Here is a 19,031-nt window from a genome sequence, read left to right on the forward strand (position 1 = left end):
TTAGTGGTGTCACGGAGATAGCTGGGAGCGCTGGTGGCATAAGGTCTGAGTAGAGAGTCCACATATCTGGACAGTCCTTCAATGAGAATGCCAATGCCCGAGGTGATGGGGCATCCAGGATTTCCAGGTTTGTGGATCTTGGGTAGTAGATAGAATAACTCCGGTCAGGTCTCTAAGGATATGTTAATTTGTTCCTGTGTTAGTGTAGGGAGCGTCCTGAGTAGATGGTGCAGTTTCTTAGTGTATTCCTCAGTGGGATCTGAGGAAAGTGGCCTGTAGAATACTTTTAAGATAATACTGAACAGCATACTGATACACAGATACCCTCCCACCAACAGCACAAGAAGAACTCCACATGGACTCCTCCTGAGGGTCGAAATGACAGTCTGGACCTATACAAAGGATGCTTCCGCCAACATGCACAAGCAAAAATTGTGGAAAAACAACATCGCTTGTCTCATAACCTAAGTTGTGCAGAACGCAATGCCATCCACAGCCTCAGAAACAACCCTGACATTATAATCAAAGAAGCTGATAAAGGAGGTGCTGTTGTCATCATGAATAGGTCTGACTACCAAAAGGAGGAGAACACTTCAACCGCCCTGGACACACAATATCAGATTTAAAGGTAGCCATTCTGCAGCAAAAAAAACTTCAGGACCAGACTTCAAAGAGAAACTGCGGAGCTTCAGTTCATTTGCAAATTTGACACCATCAGCTCAGGATTAAACAAAGACTGTGAATGTTTCGCCAACTACAAAAGCAGTTTCTCCTCCCTTGGTGTTCACACCTCAACTGCTAGAAGAGGGCCTCATCCTCCCTGATTGAACTAACCTCGTTATCCCTAGCCTGATTCTTGCTTGCATATTTATACTTGCCTCTGGAAATTTCCACTCCATACATCCGACGAAGTGGGTATTCACCCACGAGAGCTTATGCTCCAAAATGTCCGTTAGTCTATAAGGTGCCACAGGACTCTTTGCCACTTTTACAGATCCAGACTAACACGGCTAACCCTCTGATACTTTCTTTCAAAGCGATGGTCATATCCTTTTTTATCCTAACAAACAAAAGTTCTCAAGATGTAGCCCTCATATTTTGGCAGGAGCTAATTTATAGTAGCAGGACAAAAATTAGACTTTCTGCAACATTTACATGGCCATTATACAGTAAATGAATATTTTACTAAATAGTGCAGGTATGAATCTCCTCCTCCTGATGCCAGTTTCTCTCAATTGATTTCAATGTAGCTAGTCCCAATTTACATTGGTATGAGTGGAGAATCATGTCCTATATGTCTTGTTAGGAAATGTATTCATCTAAATGATTTTGGGGTACTGGGGGCCAATATCTCAGCTCTCTGTTATACAAGTGCTATAGTTCAATGTAATTCACATGGGTATAAAAGATTGTAAGATCAGTCCCTAACATTCTTGAGAAACAAAGGTGCAAATTATTGGATGGATGGCGTTTTCATTCTTTCAGTAAGTAAAAGTTACTCTCTTGTAAGAGAAGAAGAAGAAATTTTATATTTCAAATGAAAGTATACGTTTGACAGGTTTGAACAAAGGACTCTAGGCTAAATACAGGCAATTAACCACTAAATGTGTATTTATAATTGCACAGGAATTGCCTGCTCTTATTCATCTAGAACATATACAATTAATCAACTTTAATGCAGCATCAGTAAAATACATATCACAATTCATTACAAGTTTATCTTTTGCTATTCAATTTTTTTCCAACAAAATCACACCCAACAACAAATAGCAAAAGACTAAAATGTAAAAGCAAATAAAAATATTTCCTTACATGCAATGGATAATGAATAGCACGATCAAACCAAAACAGCATGCATGGAGGCATTGCCATGGCAGAAGTGGCATTGTGAAGTTTGTATCCCATTCCAATACACAAAAGGACAGAGAAGAAAAGAAAATGGTAAAAAAATAAAAAAGCCATCACATCAAATTAACATAAACTTTTTCTCTCAAATGATAACCTGAGCTAGACTTAGTTAAGGAGTCCCAGAGGTTAGATGACTGATTTTAAACACAAACAAATAGTGAAATTCATGCAACAAAAATATGCATTAAATGCATCTTGCTGTTTGGTTTAGGGTCTCAAAGTACTTGACTCATTTGTACTTTATCTATCCCAGCATCCTTATGAAGTACATACTATTGTCCACATCGTACAGATGAGGAAACTGAAGTGAGTGAACACAGATCCTGAGACTTGCCAAAGGTCACAAAGGAAATCTGTAGCAGAGATTGAAACAGCAATATTAACTCCTAGTTCAATAGCTTAACTGTGGGGGTTTTTTTTTCTGAAGAATGTGTTTTATTTCTCAGGTATTTGGGCTCCATAACTTTTCTCTTCCTCTAGGTTGTCATTTGCTTGGTTATTTTTTTGCGTGTGTGTGTGTGTGTGTGTGTGTGTGTGTGTGTGTGTGTGTGTATAGGAGAAACAAACTTTGTATTAAGTTTGTTCTTCTATTTACCCATTCGGACATGCACATAAACAGACTAAATAAGCACAACTACACTAACGTGACCATTAAAAAGCACAACTTAACAAAACGAAACAGAAGTACATAACCAGAAGTGAAGCATGCAAACAAGGTTAGTGCAAATCTACTTTCAGCCTGGGCAAAGAAGAGCAAGGATGCGTTATTTTTGTGGAAGAAAGAAAGAGAGAGAAAGAAAGAAAGAACTGGTGCAGCAACATAAAAGTAAGTTAATTAAACTGTCATCATTGTGTGCTTTGAAAGGATTTTGGGAGCAGACCTATATCATTACATATTCTTAGAATATGGCATCTCTCTTCCTTACTTTGAATTACAAGAGTCTAGGTTTTACCCTGTCCCTGAAAAGGTAAAATCTGAAGATGTGGACTGTCAGATTATTTTATATACATTAAGATAATCCATGATCAGGCTAAATTTGGAATCGTGGGTAAAATCATGGCCCTAATGAAGTAAATGGGAGTTATGTCACTGACTTGAATGGAGTCAGGATTTCACACTGTTTCAGTGCTAGTTAATTAATCTTTGTCTTCTTTACATAATATGCTAACTTCATATACTAAATTATGTAACATTCTAAGATGGACTCCCATATGCATAGGATATTAACATTATATACTGTATTTAATTTTTTGGATTACTATTTATATTGTTAAACCATTCTTTTTTTATATTTCACTGTTTTCAGTATGTGTTTTGTACGCAAGGACTTTTATCATAATTCAAATTGCATGACCTGTCACTTATTTTCTTTCTGTGCTTAGTGAGATAGCTTCTAACCATAAATGTATTTCAGAGTAGCAGCCGTGTTAGTCTGTATTCGCAAAAAGAAAAGGAGTACTTGTGGCACCTTAGAGACTAACATCCGATGAAGTGACCTGTAGCTCACGAAAGCTTATGCTCAAATAAATTTGTTAGTCTCTAAGGTGCCACAAGTACTCCTTTTCTTTTTGCGAACCATAGATGTAGTTATGCTGGTTGAGTGACAGATAACATATGCATCACTTTTGACTTCCACATAGAAAGCTACACAAATCACCAAGATGCCATGAGGGTGTTCTGATACAGCACACACTGTACAATAAGATGTGGCAATAATTTCACAAAGAATGATGCAGAATCTTCCCCTGGCTTTCAGGTTTATGAAAACAAATCTAGCATAAGCAGTCTTCTTTTTCAAGCTTCAAATTCATTTCCAAGTCAGAAGAGTAATGTTTACAGCACAGCTCTAACTAGCAGCTATTAGTAATGCATCATAATTTAAAGGAACATCTTCAGGTACCATCGTCAATAATCGTTTAACAAAGAAGGATGCAAGCCTCATGCTTTGGAAGCTGTTTGTCAAAGTAAACAGTTCCCTAGTTAGGTCCCTCCTAATAAGCAGAGCAGAAGCTTTCTAAATCTAATCCCCAGCTCTATGCATTTTAATGCACTAATGATCACCTCCATCCACAGTTACCTGGGCATTGGGTCTCCTTTTTCTCACATTAATTTTTGGTATGCCCACACCAATATGCTGAAGTAACAGAAAAGCAGTAATTTATACCTTCACACCATTAAACACAGTTAATTATTTATGGTCTATACTCTACCCTCAAGATCTACTCTTCTCCAGTGTGCATTTTCCTGGAATCACAAGACTAAGTTCATTTCGACAAAGTAGTTTCAGAGTTCTGAGTTCTCTGTTAGCATCACATGTCTCAAGCTGGGCAAACAAACAATAAACAATGGTAAAGCAGGTGAATTAAATTAATTGAGAGCTTTACATCTATATAACCAGCACATTCTGCCAGAGTTTTAATAGAGCACAGAAAAGCACATTCCTTCTCACTCATCACAACATTTGCCCCTAAAACAAACCACCTACCCTTTTGTTTTTCTTTTAAAAACAAAACCAACATATATATATAGTATGAAGTGCATAAAGTACATAGGACTTTATTCAAAGCCTACTGAAGTCAATGGAAGTCTTATTCATAGAAATGCTAGGATCAGGACCTTAATGAACAGTGGGGTAAAGTACGTTGATATCAACAGTAGAGCCAGGGATTCATCCATTTTCTATTTCAGAATTTGTATCCTATTAAGACTGAACATGTTGAGAGAAGTTTATTCCAGTGTAACTCCACTGACTTCCCTGATTAGATCTATCCATTGGGATAACTGATTCTGGCTCATGACAATATATATTGTATATATATATAAAATATATACATAAAATTGACATCAAAGTGTAAATTAATATTTATAAATTGATCATCCCTCATTTAAAAGTTAATGTAAATGAGATTAGAATTGAACTCGTATTTTGTTAAAAATATGATTTTGTAGATTGTGTAACATAAATGATGGTGTTTTCTCAAGAACATCAGAATAAAAACCTTACAAGTTCCTAGTAAATGGTGGCGTTGTTGATTTGTGAGTTGTTACTGTAAGGCAATATTCCAAAATGTTAACTATGTTGAACCAGTTTTGATTTCAGTTTACAGATTGTAGGAAGAAAAGCAAAAGGCATTCAGAAGAAGGAACTAATGACACTCCAGCACACCCTCACCTCTTCAAAGGTAAATGGGTAGGTATGTTTTGGTATACATCTATTGAACAATTTCTAGCAAAGTGGGTTAAGATGTTGTTCGTTAGTATATTATGTGCAATCAGAAAATTCAACTAAAAATTAATATAGTGTGTTAAGAGAAGATCAGGAGCTTTATAGCTGTCTTTGTAGTGTACCTTAGTGTGAGACGGCAGTTCTTGTATCAGTCTGAATTGCATGCACCACCCCAAACAAACTGGCAGTAATAAAGTCTAGTCTGTATAACTGTTAATAATAATAATACGTAAATGAAAGCATGCTTAATACTCAGTTTTCACATTCTGCAGAGGACATAAAACATAATATATCATTTATGAAATAATACATTTTTAAGAACATTCTGAAACAGCCATTGGAGCAGTACTTGAGGGACATCTCTACTCATCTTCACGGGACTTCAGAACCCCCTTTAATTAAAAAAAAATCCATACTACTACTATGTGGTACTGAAGTACATTTTGAAAATAAATCCACATGTGAAAATAAATGAGGGTTTCTAAGAAAACCAATCTTAAAGTCATGAGATTAAATGAGTTTTGATGAATATGATATTATTTAAAAAGGCAGTACAAGAAATTACTCTTAAAGTGCTAGAACGGTAATAAAAATCTTGGTTATATAATACATCATGGTTCTTTGCTTTTTATACTCTTTAATTCCCTTCTTAGGAACAGTTTCTGTCACCCTATCATTTCATCAGGATGCATTCATACATTTATGAGCCTAAACTCATAGGGAAAACCTGGAAGCCTGCACCCTAGCAAACAAATGGTCTAATCCTGCTGGGTGCTGGCAGACATCAATGGAATATGAAATGTGTGCTCAGTACCTAGCAAGATTGGCCCCCAAATCACAGTAATGCATTGCATCATTTTGTTTGACTCTTTAAAAAGGGCTCATATCAGTTGCATAAAAGGCGAGGAACAACAATAGACACTTGCCCCAACCATTTTGTTCTTAGGAGACCTCTAATAACCTTTAATGAAAACAAAATCACCCAGTAATGGAGCAATTAATATATGTCATCAGTGTAATTACTATTTCTCTGAAAACTATTCAACATGTTAATTCATCAAGTGAAAGCTGACTAAGGGAGTCCTTTACACTTCATCAAAAGCCTAATGCGCTTATCCATTAAACTGAAGTGCATGCAAATTATCAAACCAATAATCCAACTTTTCCTTTTCTTTCCTCTTTTTCATAGAAGAACTTTCACACTAATTCCAGTTTGAAAATGAAGAAAACAAACAAAAAAGCAATAGATTTATAAATCTATTTTATCAGACAATATTTCTATATCTTCCCCTTGTTACTATTAGAGATTATTATGTTTAAATTATGATCTTTCCTTCCAAGATCAATTTCCCTTTCTGTTAGACTTGGTAAGTACTTCAAAATTTTGTGTTTATTACATCACATGGAAATTTCTCAGATGACAGATTTAGAGTGATGACTATCCTGCAGGATAAAATGAACCACTAAAAACCATAGATAAAATCACCACCCATCCTTCGTCCTTCTCTCCTCCCCCCTCCCCCCGGGGTAAGTAAAATAGCTGGAAAAGTTTAAAGGGGCTCTAAAAGCCATGGCTCTATCTGCAGTAGGATTCCACTGGTGCAGGAACTGAGGAAGATAGCTATAAGGAGGACTTCCAAGGATGACCTTGCAAGCCCTGCCATAGATGATGTCACAGGGGAGAAGTATATTGAGGGAAAGGCTGCAGGGATTACAGGCAATCCTATAGCCTGTGGGTAGCTGGGGATGGTTCCCCAGGGCTAAATTATGCAGGGAGCTGAGGAGCAGTACAGGATGAGAAGGCCGTAAAGGTGGCATAGAATCACTTTAGCCCCCATTTCCCTCTGCACGGAGAGTTCTGCATTAGCAGAATTTTTAGCCGTGCTAATAATGTTAATAGCAACTTTTAATATTAATAGCTGAAAATCTAAAATCTAATTTGCTTTTCACTATTTATCTTGGTTGATTTTACCCCCTTTCCTTTCACACATTTCTCTGGACTGGTCATTTTTAGATGTATTTCTTTAGTTTCTATTTAATTTGACTTGCAATTTCTTGTGCACTAGTACAATGCTGCAGTGTTTGTGTTGCAGACACTCTGGGAGGAATGTTTATTGAAAAATGTTTCTAGTGAAAATAATACAAAACTCATTGAAATATTTCTATTGGATTAGGCCACCTGACCATGTCTCTTAAAACAGGTGAGAAGATGGACTAAGATGGGGCAAAACCATGTTGAAACACAAATTAAAGCTCTGATCCAACAAATAATTATACACTATATAATTTTACTAATGTGAAAAGTCCTATTAAGTCTATGAGGTTACTTACATGAGTAAACCTTTGTAGTATGTAAACATTTGAAAGATCGGGGTCATAATTAGCAGAGATGAGCACAAACCAAAACCTTTGATTTGAACATCTCCAAACTTTGAGAAAGTTTACATCCAGATTAGAATTAGATATAAATCTAAACTCCACATAGCTGACTATCTCTCTATAGTGGGCCAAACCAAACCCTAGCAGTGAATAACCTTTGGACAAATTCTCAATCAGATCTCAACTCTAGTAATTAGGAAATGTGCAAGGAAAATATGAAAAAAGCAAGCATAATGATATTGCTATTTGTCTTTGATTTGCATGTTTGAAAGTTTTCCTCAGTACGAAAGTTCTTCTTTAAACTAAATCTACAGCAGCTAGGAAGAATAAATAAAATAAAATAAACATTTTCAAAAATAAATTCTTAAGGGTTCTATTCCTCAGGTCACCTTGTAACAATCTTTCCCCGCCCCCCAAAAGAAGATACACTTCTGAATCAGTTTTAGTTGCTGTCATCACAAGCTATTCATTATTATTAAAATTATTATATTATTCAAGTAACAAATGATATGCTTGGCAATAATGGTGTAAGAGTGGAATGTTTGATTTTCATTTTTCATCAAGGTCAAATCCCAGTAAAATCAGTGGGAGTCTATTGACTAAAGTGGGTTTTGGATCAAACCCCAAATCGGGATATTTACCATTGCTGTATAGCACCTTAATCAGCACTTACAGTGTGCTTCTCTTATGTCTGATAATAATCCCAGCGCTACAGTGATATAAAATAGAAGATTTTTCATACCTTTGGTTGAAGATCTGGATGAAGTAACACATAACCATTAGGGTCAATTGCAAAATAGTAACCATTTGGGCACAGCTGAAAGAAAAAAGAAACAATATGCATTGTTATTAGACTTAGTCTAATTAAAAAGATTTAGTTATGGCCTTCTAATAATATTCAGAATGTGGAAAATATATAACTTAAGGCAAAGCTAAAGTATATGGGGGTGTGTGTGCTAACCAGATATCAGTCTCGCCTACCATATAAGAAAGTTTTAAAAAAAATCTTGTATTTATATGGGTTTTGTTTTCAACTATGACAAAAATGTTATAGAAATTAACTACTAAAATATCTCATCCTACACATTGGATATAAATTATACCTGCAACATACAAACTAACATGTGAGGTGAAGAAAAAGTCACTAACTTCATAATGAAGGTACACTGTGTACAGTGTAATGAAAAGACTACATAGACCAAACATCTGGATGACAGCACTCTCAGTGGTCTCCCCAGGTGATCTAAGGTCTGCTACTTTCAAGGCTGGTAGAAGACAGGCGTATTGTGCAAGTAAACTGCATCCTGATGACCATTTTGTGTAGCAGCACTGATACTAGCTACAGAGGAAACCATTACCCTCTAAAGTGGTCAGAGGAAAAGAAAGAATAGGTTATAGGAGGTGTGGTGATCTTCTGACTCCCATCTAGCCCATGGTTAGATGGTCTGTGAAAGTATGTAAAAAGAATTCATGCATAAAAGGAAATAGCCAATACCAACAGAAGAGGGCAACTTACTGTAAACCGTGGTGTCAGTTTTTTTATGTCCTCCAAAGAGACATCAACTCCCATAACTCCAAGAATCAGCTGGTTCTGGGGTAAGATTATAAAAAGTTAGTGGCAGTTTTAACATGTTGACAATACACATGCAAACATGTAGCAGCTGAATCTTAATTTTGCTTTTATCCTTTTTTTTTATGACAGGTACTAGTTAAAACTTCTTTTGGGTGATACATGCCTAGAGAGAGAGTCAGCTGGTCTTTTAATGCAGAGCAGTATAGTTATGTGAAGGTGCAGATCAACTACTGCACTCATATGAGCTTGATTAACTGACAGGAAGAAGAGAGCAGCTGCATGTATTTTAAGGACCTTATGCTACACCAGCCAATAAATGGAATAATATTAACACCAGCTTCAGAGTAAAATATTTCAGAAGGCTAATAAAAAGGGGATGTGGAGATTGAAGTGAAAACAATATAAAATGTACTTTAATGGATAAATGGTTAACAATTTCAAGAAGCAACAGAATAGGAGTATAAAAGGTATGATGTATCTCCATTAAAGTCATTAACATAAATATGGCCCACAAAATTATGATGACTTAAATGACATAGTAACAACATATAAAGTCTTTATGAACTTTCCTTCATGTTTTGAAAATTTAAAATTTATACTATTTATTAAATCTTATTTCAAGTTTCCCTTCTTTTTAAAGGAGGATACAAGTAGAACATGCTCTTTGGTGTGGGGATCATGTCTTCCTATGTGTCTATACAGGATACAACATAATTGGATCCCAGTCCTGATGAGGGCTTCTAGGTATTTCAGCCAAGATTTTGAAATCCTGCTTGTGATTTTGGGTACCCTGAAATCCCCTAAAGAGATCTGATTTTCAAAAAACTCCAGGTACAAACTAGTAGGAGTCTCAGTCTGGACACTCAAAAATTGAATCATGCAAAATCAGTACATACTTTTGACTGTAAGGTAATGATCAGTCAAACATCACAAAAGCCACTGTATTTAGCATAATGACAGGTTTCAGAGTAGCATGGTGTTAGTCTGTATCCGTAAAAAGAAAAGGAGTACTTGTGGCACCTTAGAGACAAACAAATTTATCAGAGCATAAGATTTCGTGAGCTACATCCGATGAAGTGAGCTGTAGCCACAAATACTCCTTTTGTACTTAGCATCGTAACATCAAAGCCTGAATACACTGTGTACCATAGAGTCAGGGAACACAAGAACTTCCCGTGCAGTTCTCCTCTCTGGAAAAAGGAGTCATGCATCTCCACAGTATCATTTCCTCCCATTCCAATTCCCATGGAGGGCACTCCAGGGGTTTGGAGTACATGTTGAGGGAGGCGGCAGAGACTGGGTGCCTTTATCTTTAGAATGCACATTGTCCTCAAAAACCCTAAGGAGGTTACCTAGGAAACGTAATAGAGTTTAACTTTCCCCGAAGAGCCCCACTGAGTTCAGGAACCTTTACTGAGTGAATAGCACCTTACTTTACAAGCAGACCCAGTGAATTCAATGGGATCAGTGTGAGGTAGGCACTATTCCATGACTAAGAGTATAAGAACTTGATCCTGAATAGGAAAGGTTAAAGAGCTTATCATAAACTAGTTTGAGAAACATTATGGATCTAATACTTAATTTTTTTTCTGGGCCTATGTGGTCTCTGATAAATTTAAATCAAAAAGAGTATTTTGGCTACAATAAGCTTTTGCATACTTCAATCCACAAATGGATAAATGTAAAATGAAAACATGTCTGTTTTCTCATTTCTAACTCTGAATAAAATGTACATGATGACAGTTTAAGTGGCCTAGATTAACACTGAGGCTATGTCAAATATATATATATAATTTTTACATTCAACTTCAAAATATACTCTAGGTCTGATTCAGAAAAAAACAAAGCAGTGTCATGATACAGCAAAAAACATACATGGTTTCAACACTATACAGCACCAAAGAATAGAATTATACCTATCTAATAATTAGATTTCAATCAATCAACCTACCTATCTATCAGGTAAGTAACCGTTTTTATGTTCTCTCCACAGGTACTAATGTGGGGAGTGGACTAGATGATACATCTGAGGGAAGGGAACAGAAGGAGACTCCGCCGATTGGAAGGCATGAGATGCACTGTCCTAGGGTTGGGGGTTCCACGACCACCACTCCCAAGAGAAGGAGGCGGGTGGTGATAGTCGGGGACTATCTCCTCAGGGGGACTGAGTCATCCATCTGCTGCCCCGACCGGGAAAACCAAGAAGTCTGCTGCTTGCCAGGAGCTAGGATTCACGATGTGACGGAGAGACTGCTGAGACTCATCAAGCCCTCGGATTGCTACCCCTTCCTGCTTCTCCATGTGGGCACCAATGATACTGCCAAGAATGACCTTGAGTGGATCACTGTACACTACGTGGCTCTGGGAAGAAGGATAAAAGAGTTTGAGGTGCAAGTGGTGTTCTCATCCATCCTCCCCCGTGGAAGGAAAAGGTCTGGGTAGAGACTGTCGAATCATGGAAGTCAACGAATGGCTACGCAGGTGGTGTCAGAGAGGCGTCTTTGGATTCTTTGACCATGGGATGATGTTCCAAGAAGGAGGAGTGCTAGGCAGAGACGGGCTCCACCTAACGAAGAGAGGGAAGAGCATCTTCGCAAGCAGGCTGGTTAACCTAGTGAGGAGGGCTTTAAACTAGGTTCACTGGCGGAAGGAAACCAAAACCCTCAGGTAAGTGGGGAAGTGGGATACCGGGAGGAAGCACGAGCAGGAGCACGCAAGAGGGGAGGGCTCCTGCCTCATGCTGAGAAAGAGGGACGATCAGCGAGTTATCTCAAGTGTCTATACACAAATGCAAGAAGCCAGGGAAACAAGCAGGGAGAACTGGAAGTCCTGGCACAGTCAAGGAAATATGATGCGACTGGAATAACAGAGATTTGGTGGGATAACTCACATGACTAGCGTACTGTCATGGATATAAACTGTTTAGGAAGGACAGGCAGGGCAGAAAAGGTGGGGGAGTTGTATTGTATGTAAAGTAAAGCAGTATGACTGCTCAGACCTCAAGTATGAAACTGCAGAAAAACCTGAGAGTCTCTGGATTAAGTTTAGAAGTGTGAGCAACAAGGGTGATGTCGTGGTGGGAGTCTGCTATAGACCACCGCACCAGGGGGATGAGGTGGACGAGGTTTTCTTCTGGCAACTCATGGAAGTTACTAGATCGCAGGCCCTGGTTCTCATGGGAGACTTCAATCACTCTGATATCTGCTGGGAGAGCAATACAGCAGTGCACAGACAATCCAGGAAGTTTTTGGAAAGTGTAGGGGACAATTTCCTGGGTGCAAGTGCTGGAGGAACCAACTAGGGGCAGAGCTCTTCTTGACCTGCTGCTCACAAACAGGGAAGAATTAGTAGGGGAAGCAAAAGTGGATGGGAACCTGGGAGACAGTGACCATGAGATCGTCGAGTTCAGGATCGTGACACAGGGAAGAAAGGAGAGCAGCAGAATACGGACCCTGGACTTCTGTAAAGCAGACTTTGATTCCCTCAGTGAACTGATGGGCATGATCCCCTGGGAAAATAACATAAGGGGGAAAGGAGTCCAGGAGAGCTGGCTGTATTTTAAAGAATCCTTATTGAGGTTACAGGGACAAACCATCCCGATGTGTAGAAAGAATAGAAAATATGTCAGGTGACCAGCTTGGCTTAACAGTGAAATCCTTGCTGATCTTAAACACAAAAAAGAAGTTTACAAGAAGTGGAAGATTGGACAAATGACCAGGGAAGAGTTTAAAATTATTGCTCAGGCATGCAGGAGTGAAATCAGGAAGGCCAAATCACACTTGGAGTTGCAGCTAGCAAGAGATGTTAAGAGTAACAAGAAGGGTTTCTTCAGGTATATTAGCAACAAGAAGAAAGTCAAGGAAAGTGTGGGCCCCTTACTGAATGAGGGAGGCAACCTAGTGACAGTGGATGTGGAAAAAGCTAATGTACTCAATGCTTTTTTTGCCTCTGTCTTCACGAACAATGTCAGCTCCCAGACTGCTGCACTGGGCAGCACAGCATGGAGAGGAGGTGACCAGCCCTCTGTGGAAAAAGAAGTGGTATGGGACTATTTAGAAAAGCTGGACTAGCACAAGTCCATGGGGCTGGATGCCCTGCATCCGAGAGTGCTAAAGGAGTTGGCGGATGTGATTGCAGAGCCATTGGCCATTATCTTTGAAAAATCATGGCGATCAGGGGAAGCCCCGGACAACTGGAAAAAGGCTAATGTAGTGCCCATGTTTAAAAAAGGGAAGGAGGAGGATCCTGGGAACTAGAGGCCGGTCAGCCTCACCTCAGTCCTTGGTAAAATCATGGAGCAGGTCCTCAAGGAATCAATTCTGAAGCACTTAGAGGAGAGGAAAGTGATCAGGAACAGTCGGCATGGATTCACCAAGGGCAAGTCATGCCTGATTAATGTAATTGCCATCTATGATAAAATAAGTGGCTCTGTGGATGAGGGGAAAGCAGTGGACGTGTTGTTCCTTGACTTTAGCAAAGCTTTTGACACAGTCTGCCACAGCATTCTTGCCAGCAAGTTAAAGAAGTATGGGCTGGATGAATGGACTATAAGGTGGATAGAAAGTTGGCTAGATTGTTGGGCTTAACTGGTAGTGGTCAATGTTTCCATGTCTAGTTGGCAGCCGGTATCAAGTGGAGTGCCCCAAGGGTCGGTCCTCGGGCCGGTTTTGTTCAATATCTTCATAAATGATCTGGAGGATGGTGTGGATTGCACCCTCAGCAAGTTTGCAGATTACCCTAAACTGGGAGGAGAGGTAGATATGCTGGAGGGTAGGGATAGGATACAGAGGGATCTAGACAAATTAGAGGATTGGGCCAAAAGAAATCTGATGAGGTTCAACAAGGACAAGTGCAGAGTCCTGTACTTAGGACGGAAGAATCCCATGCCCTGCTATAGACTAGGACCGAATGGCTAGGCAGCAGTTCTGAAGAAAAGGACCTAGGGGTTACAGTGGAGGAGAAGCTGGATATGAGTCAACAGTGTGTCCTTGTTGCCAAGAAGGCCAATGGCATTTTGGGATGTATAAGTAGGGGCATTGCCAGCAGATCAAGGTACGTGATTGTTCCCCTCTATTTAACATTGGTGAGGCCTCATCTGGAGCACTGTGTCCAGTTTTGGGCCCCACACCACAAGAAGAATGTGGAAAAATTGGAAAACGTCTAGCGGAGGGCAACAAAAATGATTAGGGGACTGGAACAAATGACTTATGAGGAGAGGCTGAGGGAACTGGGATTGTTTAGTCTGCGGAAGAGAAGAATGAGGGGGGATTTGATAGCTGCTTTCAACTACCTGAAAGGGGGTTCCAAAGAGGATGGATCTAGACTGTTCTCAGTGGTAGCAGATGACAGAACAAGGAGTAATTGTCTCAAGTTGCAGTGGGGGAGGTTTAGGTTGGATATTAGGAAAAACTTTTTCACTAGGAGGGTGGTGAAACACTGGAATGCGTTACCTAGGGTGGTGGAATCTCCTTCCTTAGAAGTTTTTAAGGTCAGGCTTGAGAAAGCCCTGGCTGGGATGATTTAGTTGGGATTGGTCGTGCTTTGAGTAGGGGGTTGGACTAGATGACCTCCTGAGGTCCCTTCCAACCCTGATATTCTATGATTCTATAAAACGTGTGTAAATTAAAATCTAATCTCTCTTTCTGTATGTTAATGTTTAAATTAATCTCTTACAGTTCTGCTACATACTTCACAAAAATACACATAAAACAGGTCTATGCCCTGAGGAGTTTATAGTCTACATAACAGCAGGTAAAGATATTCAAAGATGAAGGAGGAATATATATATCTGTATACAGACAAGTTTGGATGCATCATTTTGCAGTGTAAATAGGGTTGTTTTGTTTTGTATATAATTTATTACATACAACCTGATGTGTCATCTGTGAGAAAAGCAGGAAGCACTCTATAAAGTGAGATAGAATCACTTTTATCATGTAATGGAAGGGAAAAAACAGATATTCCTCTTCCAGTCTAGAAAACCCACCCAATTTTGCTGGCAATGCCCTAGAAAACTGGCTGTTCATTTGAAGTCCAAGCATCATTATAATTATTGCCTATTATCTTGAAATTTCATAGCTTCTATGGGTTTTATAAATGTCTCTAGTCTTCTCTCTTGGAAAGACCTATGAATTATCATCACCTATTTCCCATGTAACTATTCATCCCCAAATGCATTCTCATTACCACCAGGTCACGCAGACAGATCAAGTAATATCGTATGCTGAAATTCAGAACAAGCAATGTGATTTGCATTTCCTTGTTCCCAGGTGGTTATCAGATAACTCGATATGACCATTTGTTTCTGGTTGTACAAAACAGTTATACTGTAGATAGTTCTTTATAGAAATATCTATTTCCATAAGGATTGCTACATCAAATTTTATTAACGTAACTGAAACGTACTTTTCAGCTTTAAGTAATAGCTTACCTTGTTCCCTTGTTGGTCTTCTGTTAGATTAAAGACAGGCAGAGTCCCGGTAATGACAAGGCCCAGTTCCTAGAAAACAATCATAAGGGAAGAAATAAAATCCATAATTAATAACAAATATTAAACAAAAATAAACTAAGACAAAATCAGTGAGTACTGTTTTTAAACCGATGATATAAATCTGGGCTTTCGTTTTGCTAAAAAATCCTGGAAAGCTATTAACTGAATAATTAATTCCAACAGTATTAAAGATCAATTGTATTTAATACATTGTGCAATACTTTTTGAATAAACTATTTGATGAATACTTTTCCAGCTTCTTTTGCAGGTAAAAAAATGTGTAAATATATTTACTGGTGTGTGTGTGTATGAAGGCTCACTCTTCCCCCGGTAATAACTCAATGTTTAAGAAGAGTGGTGTTCTACAATTAGAATATAATATCTCAACTCAAGAGAACTGTAGGTTGATGAGATTTAATTGACACCTATACATTAGTTCTCTCTCACACATTCTCTAATTAGCAGTATGAAAAAAATCCAACTTCTTAAATCAAGGGGGTAGGAAAAAGGAAAGTAACAATTAAGCCAAATCAATACAGAAACAGCAAACAGCAGGTCAAGCTACTTATGGCATCTCCACTGTTTCCTAATGTCATTCCCAAAAGCAATATCTTTAAAAAGGGAGTACGTCTGGAATGATGTACACTAATTGCACTGTGAAAAAACTGCCACATATAAGCTTATGGAAGCTGATAGTGCCAAGAATTTAGCCAGAGCACTCGATACATGAACATATTTTGGTTGTATCATCCAGACATGAGAAGACTATGGGTATATCTGGATGGCCTGAATCTAATCACTGTAATGCAGGAAGATGACTGATACTAGAGAACTATCTTGGAGAAAAGTCTTATGATTTAACGAAAAGTGCAGAGAACCATTTATAGTCAAAATGCATGGTAATGAGACACACTCTCGTCTATGAAGAATGTATTATGTAAAAGCCAGTTTTCTAGGGCATAGAGAAGACAAACTATGACAAGATAAGAACAGAAGAGGGGTACAGAAGGGTATGGAGAGATTATTGGAGGGACAGGAAGGTAAAAGCGATCCCTGGAAGAAATGTGTTTTAAAGAGGCATTTCAAGGAGGTGGGAGTGGATATTTAGTGGAGCAGAAGATGGAGCAAAGCAGAGTAATAAAAAATTAAGGGATCAGAAGGGGAAAGCAATGCAATAGGTACTGAGCAAAAGGGTGAGTAGGAGGAAATGAGAGCTGAGACCAAGGTGGGTAATGCATCCGATGAAGTGAGCTGTAGCTCACGAAAGCTTATGCTCTAATAAATTTGTTAGTCTCTAAGGTGCCACAAGTACTCCTTTTCTTTTTGAGAATATGTAGTGTAACAAAGCTCAGGATAAGGAGCCTGAATAGAATGAGTGATGTGATAATGCTGTGTAGAGATTCAAGAATGAGAGATGATCTGGTCTGAGAGAAGTAACAGAAAATTATACCCTAAACTGTTCCCCAGCTGCACTCAGCCAAAACTGCTCCTCCTCAGATGTGCTCACTCAAAACCCTTTATCAGTTGTCCTTCCCCCAGGTGCTCACCCTGATCCATTCTTTACCTGAGATTACTTTTGGACAGACTGGTGGGGATGGATAATGAGGTGAGGGGATCAGAGAGGAAAACATAATAATGGTCAAAGGAATAAATTACAAGTATTGTAGTAGTCTGGATACCTTGGCACTGGGAGACAGAGCTAAGCCATATTAAAGAAGGAGAAGTGACAGTGACAGTCTTAACAGGAGGCTAGATATGGGGAAAGCAGGAATTGAAATCACACTGCAGGAGTGAACCCAGGTGAAGGGAAAGACAGTGGAACTGTCATGAAATATAGAGAAGGGAGGTGGTGAAGAAGGATCTGGCAGAAAGATAATGGGTTCTATTTGGAGAGGCTCCATTTACACATACACAAAACCAAGCAGAAGGAGAAAAGTCAGGGACTAGAGAGGTTGATTTGAGAATTACCTATATAAAGAAGGTGCAGTCCACCTTCAGAGTGGATGAAGTCATAAACGGACAGCGAGTATAAACTCTAGAGGGAGGAGAGGATGGAACCCAAAACAGCCCTTTGATGGATGCCAAATTATGGATGTTAAATGATGGGGTAAGAGGAGACAGAGGGCCACTGCCAGAAGTTATATTATGATAAACATATATAACAAGTGTCCTTATTATTAGAGATGGGCCTGAACTAGACCCCTAAATGTAAACATCCCTAAACACTGGGAGTGGGGTTTCAAAATCCAATCCTGAACCCAGAACTAGCTTTCATGAATGGAGACCCTCTGCAATGGACTGAACTAAGACCCTTCGCTAGAACAGGCTCAAACTATTAGGTTTGAAATCTGGATCCAGGTACTCAACCCAGCACATCCATACTTTATTAACTTTCTGGGGATTTTCAGGGAGGCATTAAGGGCATTCTTTAACACATAGTTTTCTGCCATGTTAGATCATGATTCCTACAGAGGGCAGCTCACTTACTTACCAGATCAGCGGGTCAGGGGTTACCAGTGTGGTTAGATGTTCGGCACTTTATTTTCTAAGCACTGAGCTGCAGACACTGCAGACACGCAGATCAGCCTTGATCTGAATTTTGCAACTTGGGTCCATCTTTACTTAAATATGTTTATAGAGAATGTTTGGCTTGTTTACATATATGGACAAAGACATTAAGTAAAGGCTCAGAATGAAAGCTTTTTGTAACCCACTGAAAACATAAACCAATATAATGGTTATTTGCAGTTATCCCTGTTCTTTTTGTTAATTAACCAGATCTCCTCCGACACCCATGTTATAAATTTAGCTTTGACTTTAGAACAGGATATGTACAGAACATATGAACTTTCCTCATAACATCCTTTATATTTCCAGTAAGTACCTCGACAGCAACCAAGAGAATGTGGTCAATGAACTTCTGGCTATTAAAACTGCAATGACACAAAATTGTTTCCTCTATGTCACACATTGTTCCATGATGGACTGATAAAAAAATAGATATTTTAAGGAAATGCGGGCAGGAAGAAGTGGATTTGGACATGAATCTAGATGACCATGGGAACTTGAATAAATATGTGATTTCAGCTGATCATTTTACAGTAATTTCTGCATGATTAGAAGTATGTACAGCAAGTTTATCTACTTCAGCGGTCCTGACTGCTGCTAATAATTCTTAGTTTTTCATAGTTTCCTGCATATGTTTGTTTTAAAAGGCCCAAATGATAAACTAGCGGCATGGAAAGTGCTGGATTATGCCCTTTTGGTTGTTTCCTCAATCACATACAATAGTCAACTAAACAAGCAGTTGGCTGAGGCAGTGGGCAATTGCAATAACCATGTACCTCTGGAGTCCAAATCCTGTTCACAAGTCATGTGAAAATGAGTTGGCTGGTTTTCAGCTTATTTTCCCAACTGTGCATTTTTTTCACAGAACAAGGTCTCCAGACAATTT

General features: G+C 38.8%; 1 protein-coding gene across 1 annotated transcript in view; it reads right to left on the reverse strand.

The window, feature by feature from the left end:
* Positions 1-19,031, reverse strand: part of CACNA2D1 (calcium voltage-gated channel auxiliary subunit alpha2delta 1) — a 682,696-nt gene that overhangs the window by 67,942 nt on the left and 595,723 nt on the right. Inside the window, 3 exon segments of the mRNA XM_038369134.2 lie at positions 8,257-8,331; positions 9,031-9,105; positions 15,518-15,586. Coding sequence (XP_038225062.1) covers positions 8,257-8,331; positions 9,031-9,105; positions 15,518-15,586 — 219 coding nt within the window.

This window comes from Dermochelys coriacea, chromosome 1, assembly GCF_009764565.3.
Source record: "Dermochelys coriacea isolate rDerCor1 chromosome 1, rDerCor1.pri.v4, whole genome shotgun sequence".
NCBI lineage: Eukaryota > Metazoa > Chordata > Testudines > Dermochelyidae > Dermochelys > Dermochelys coriacea.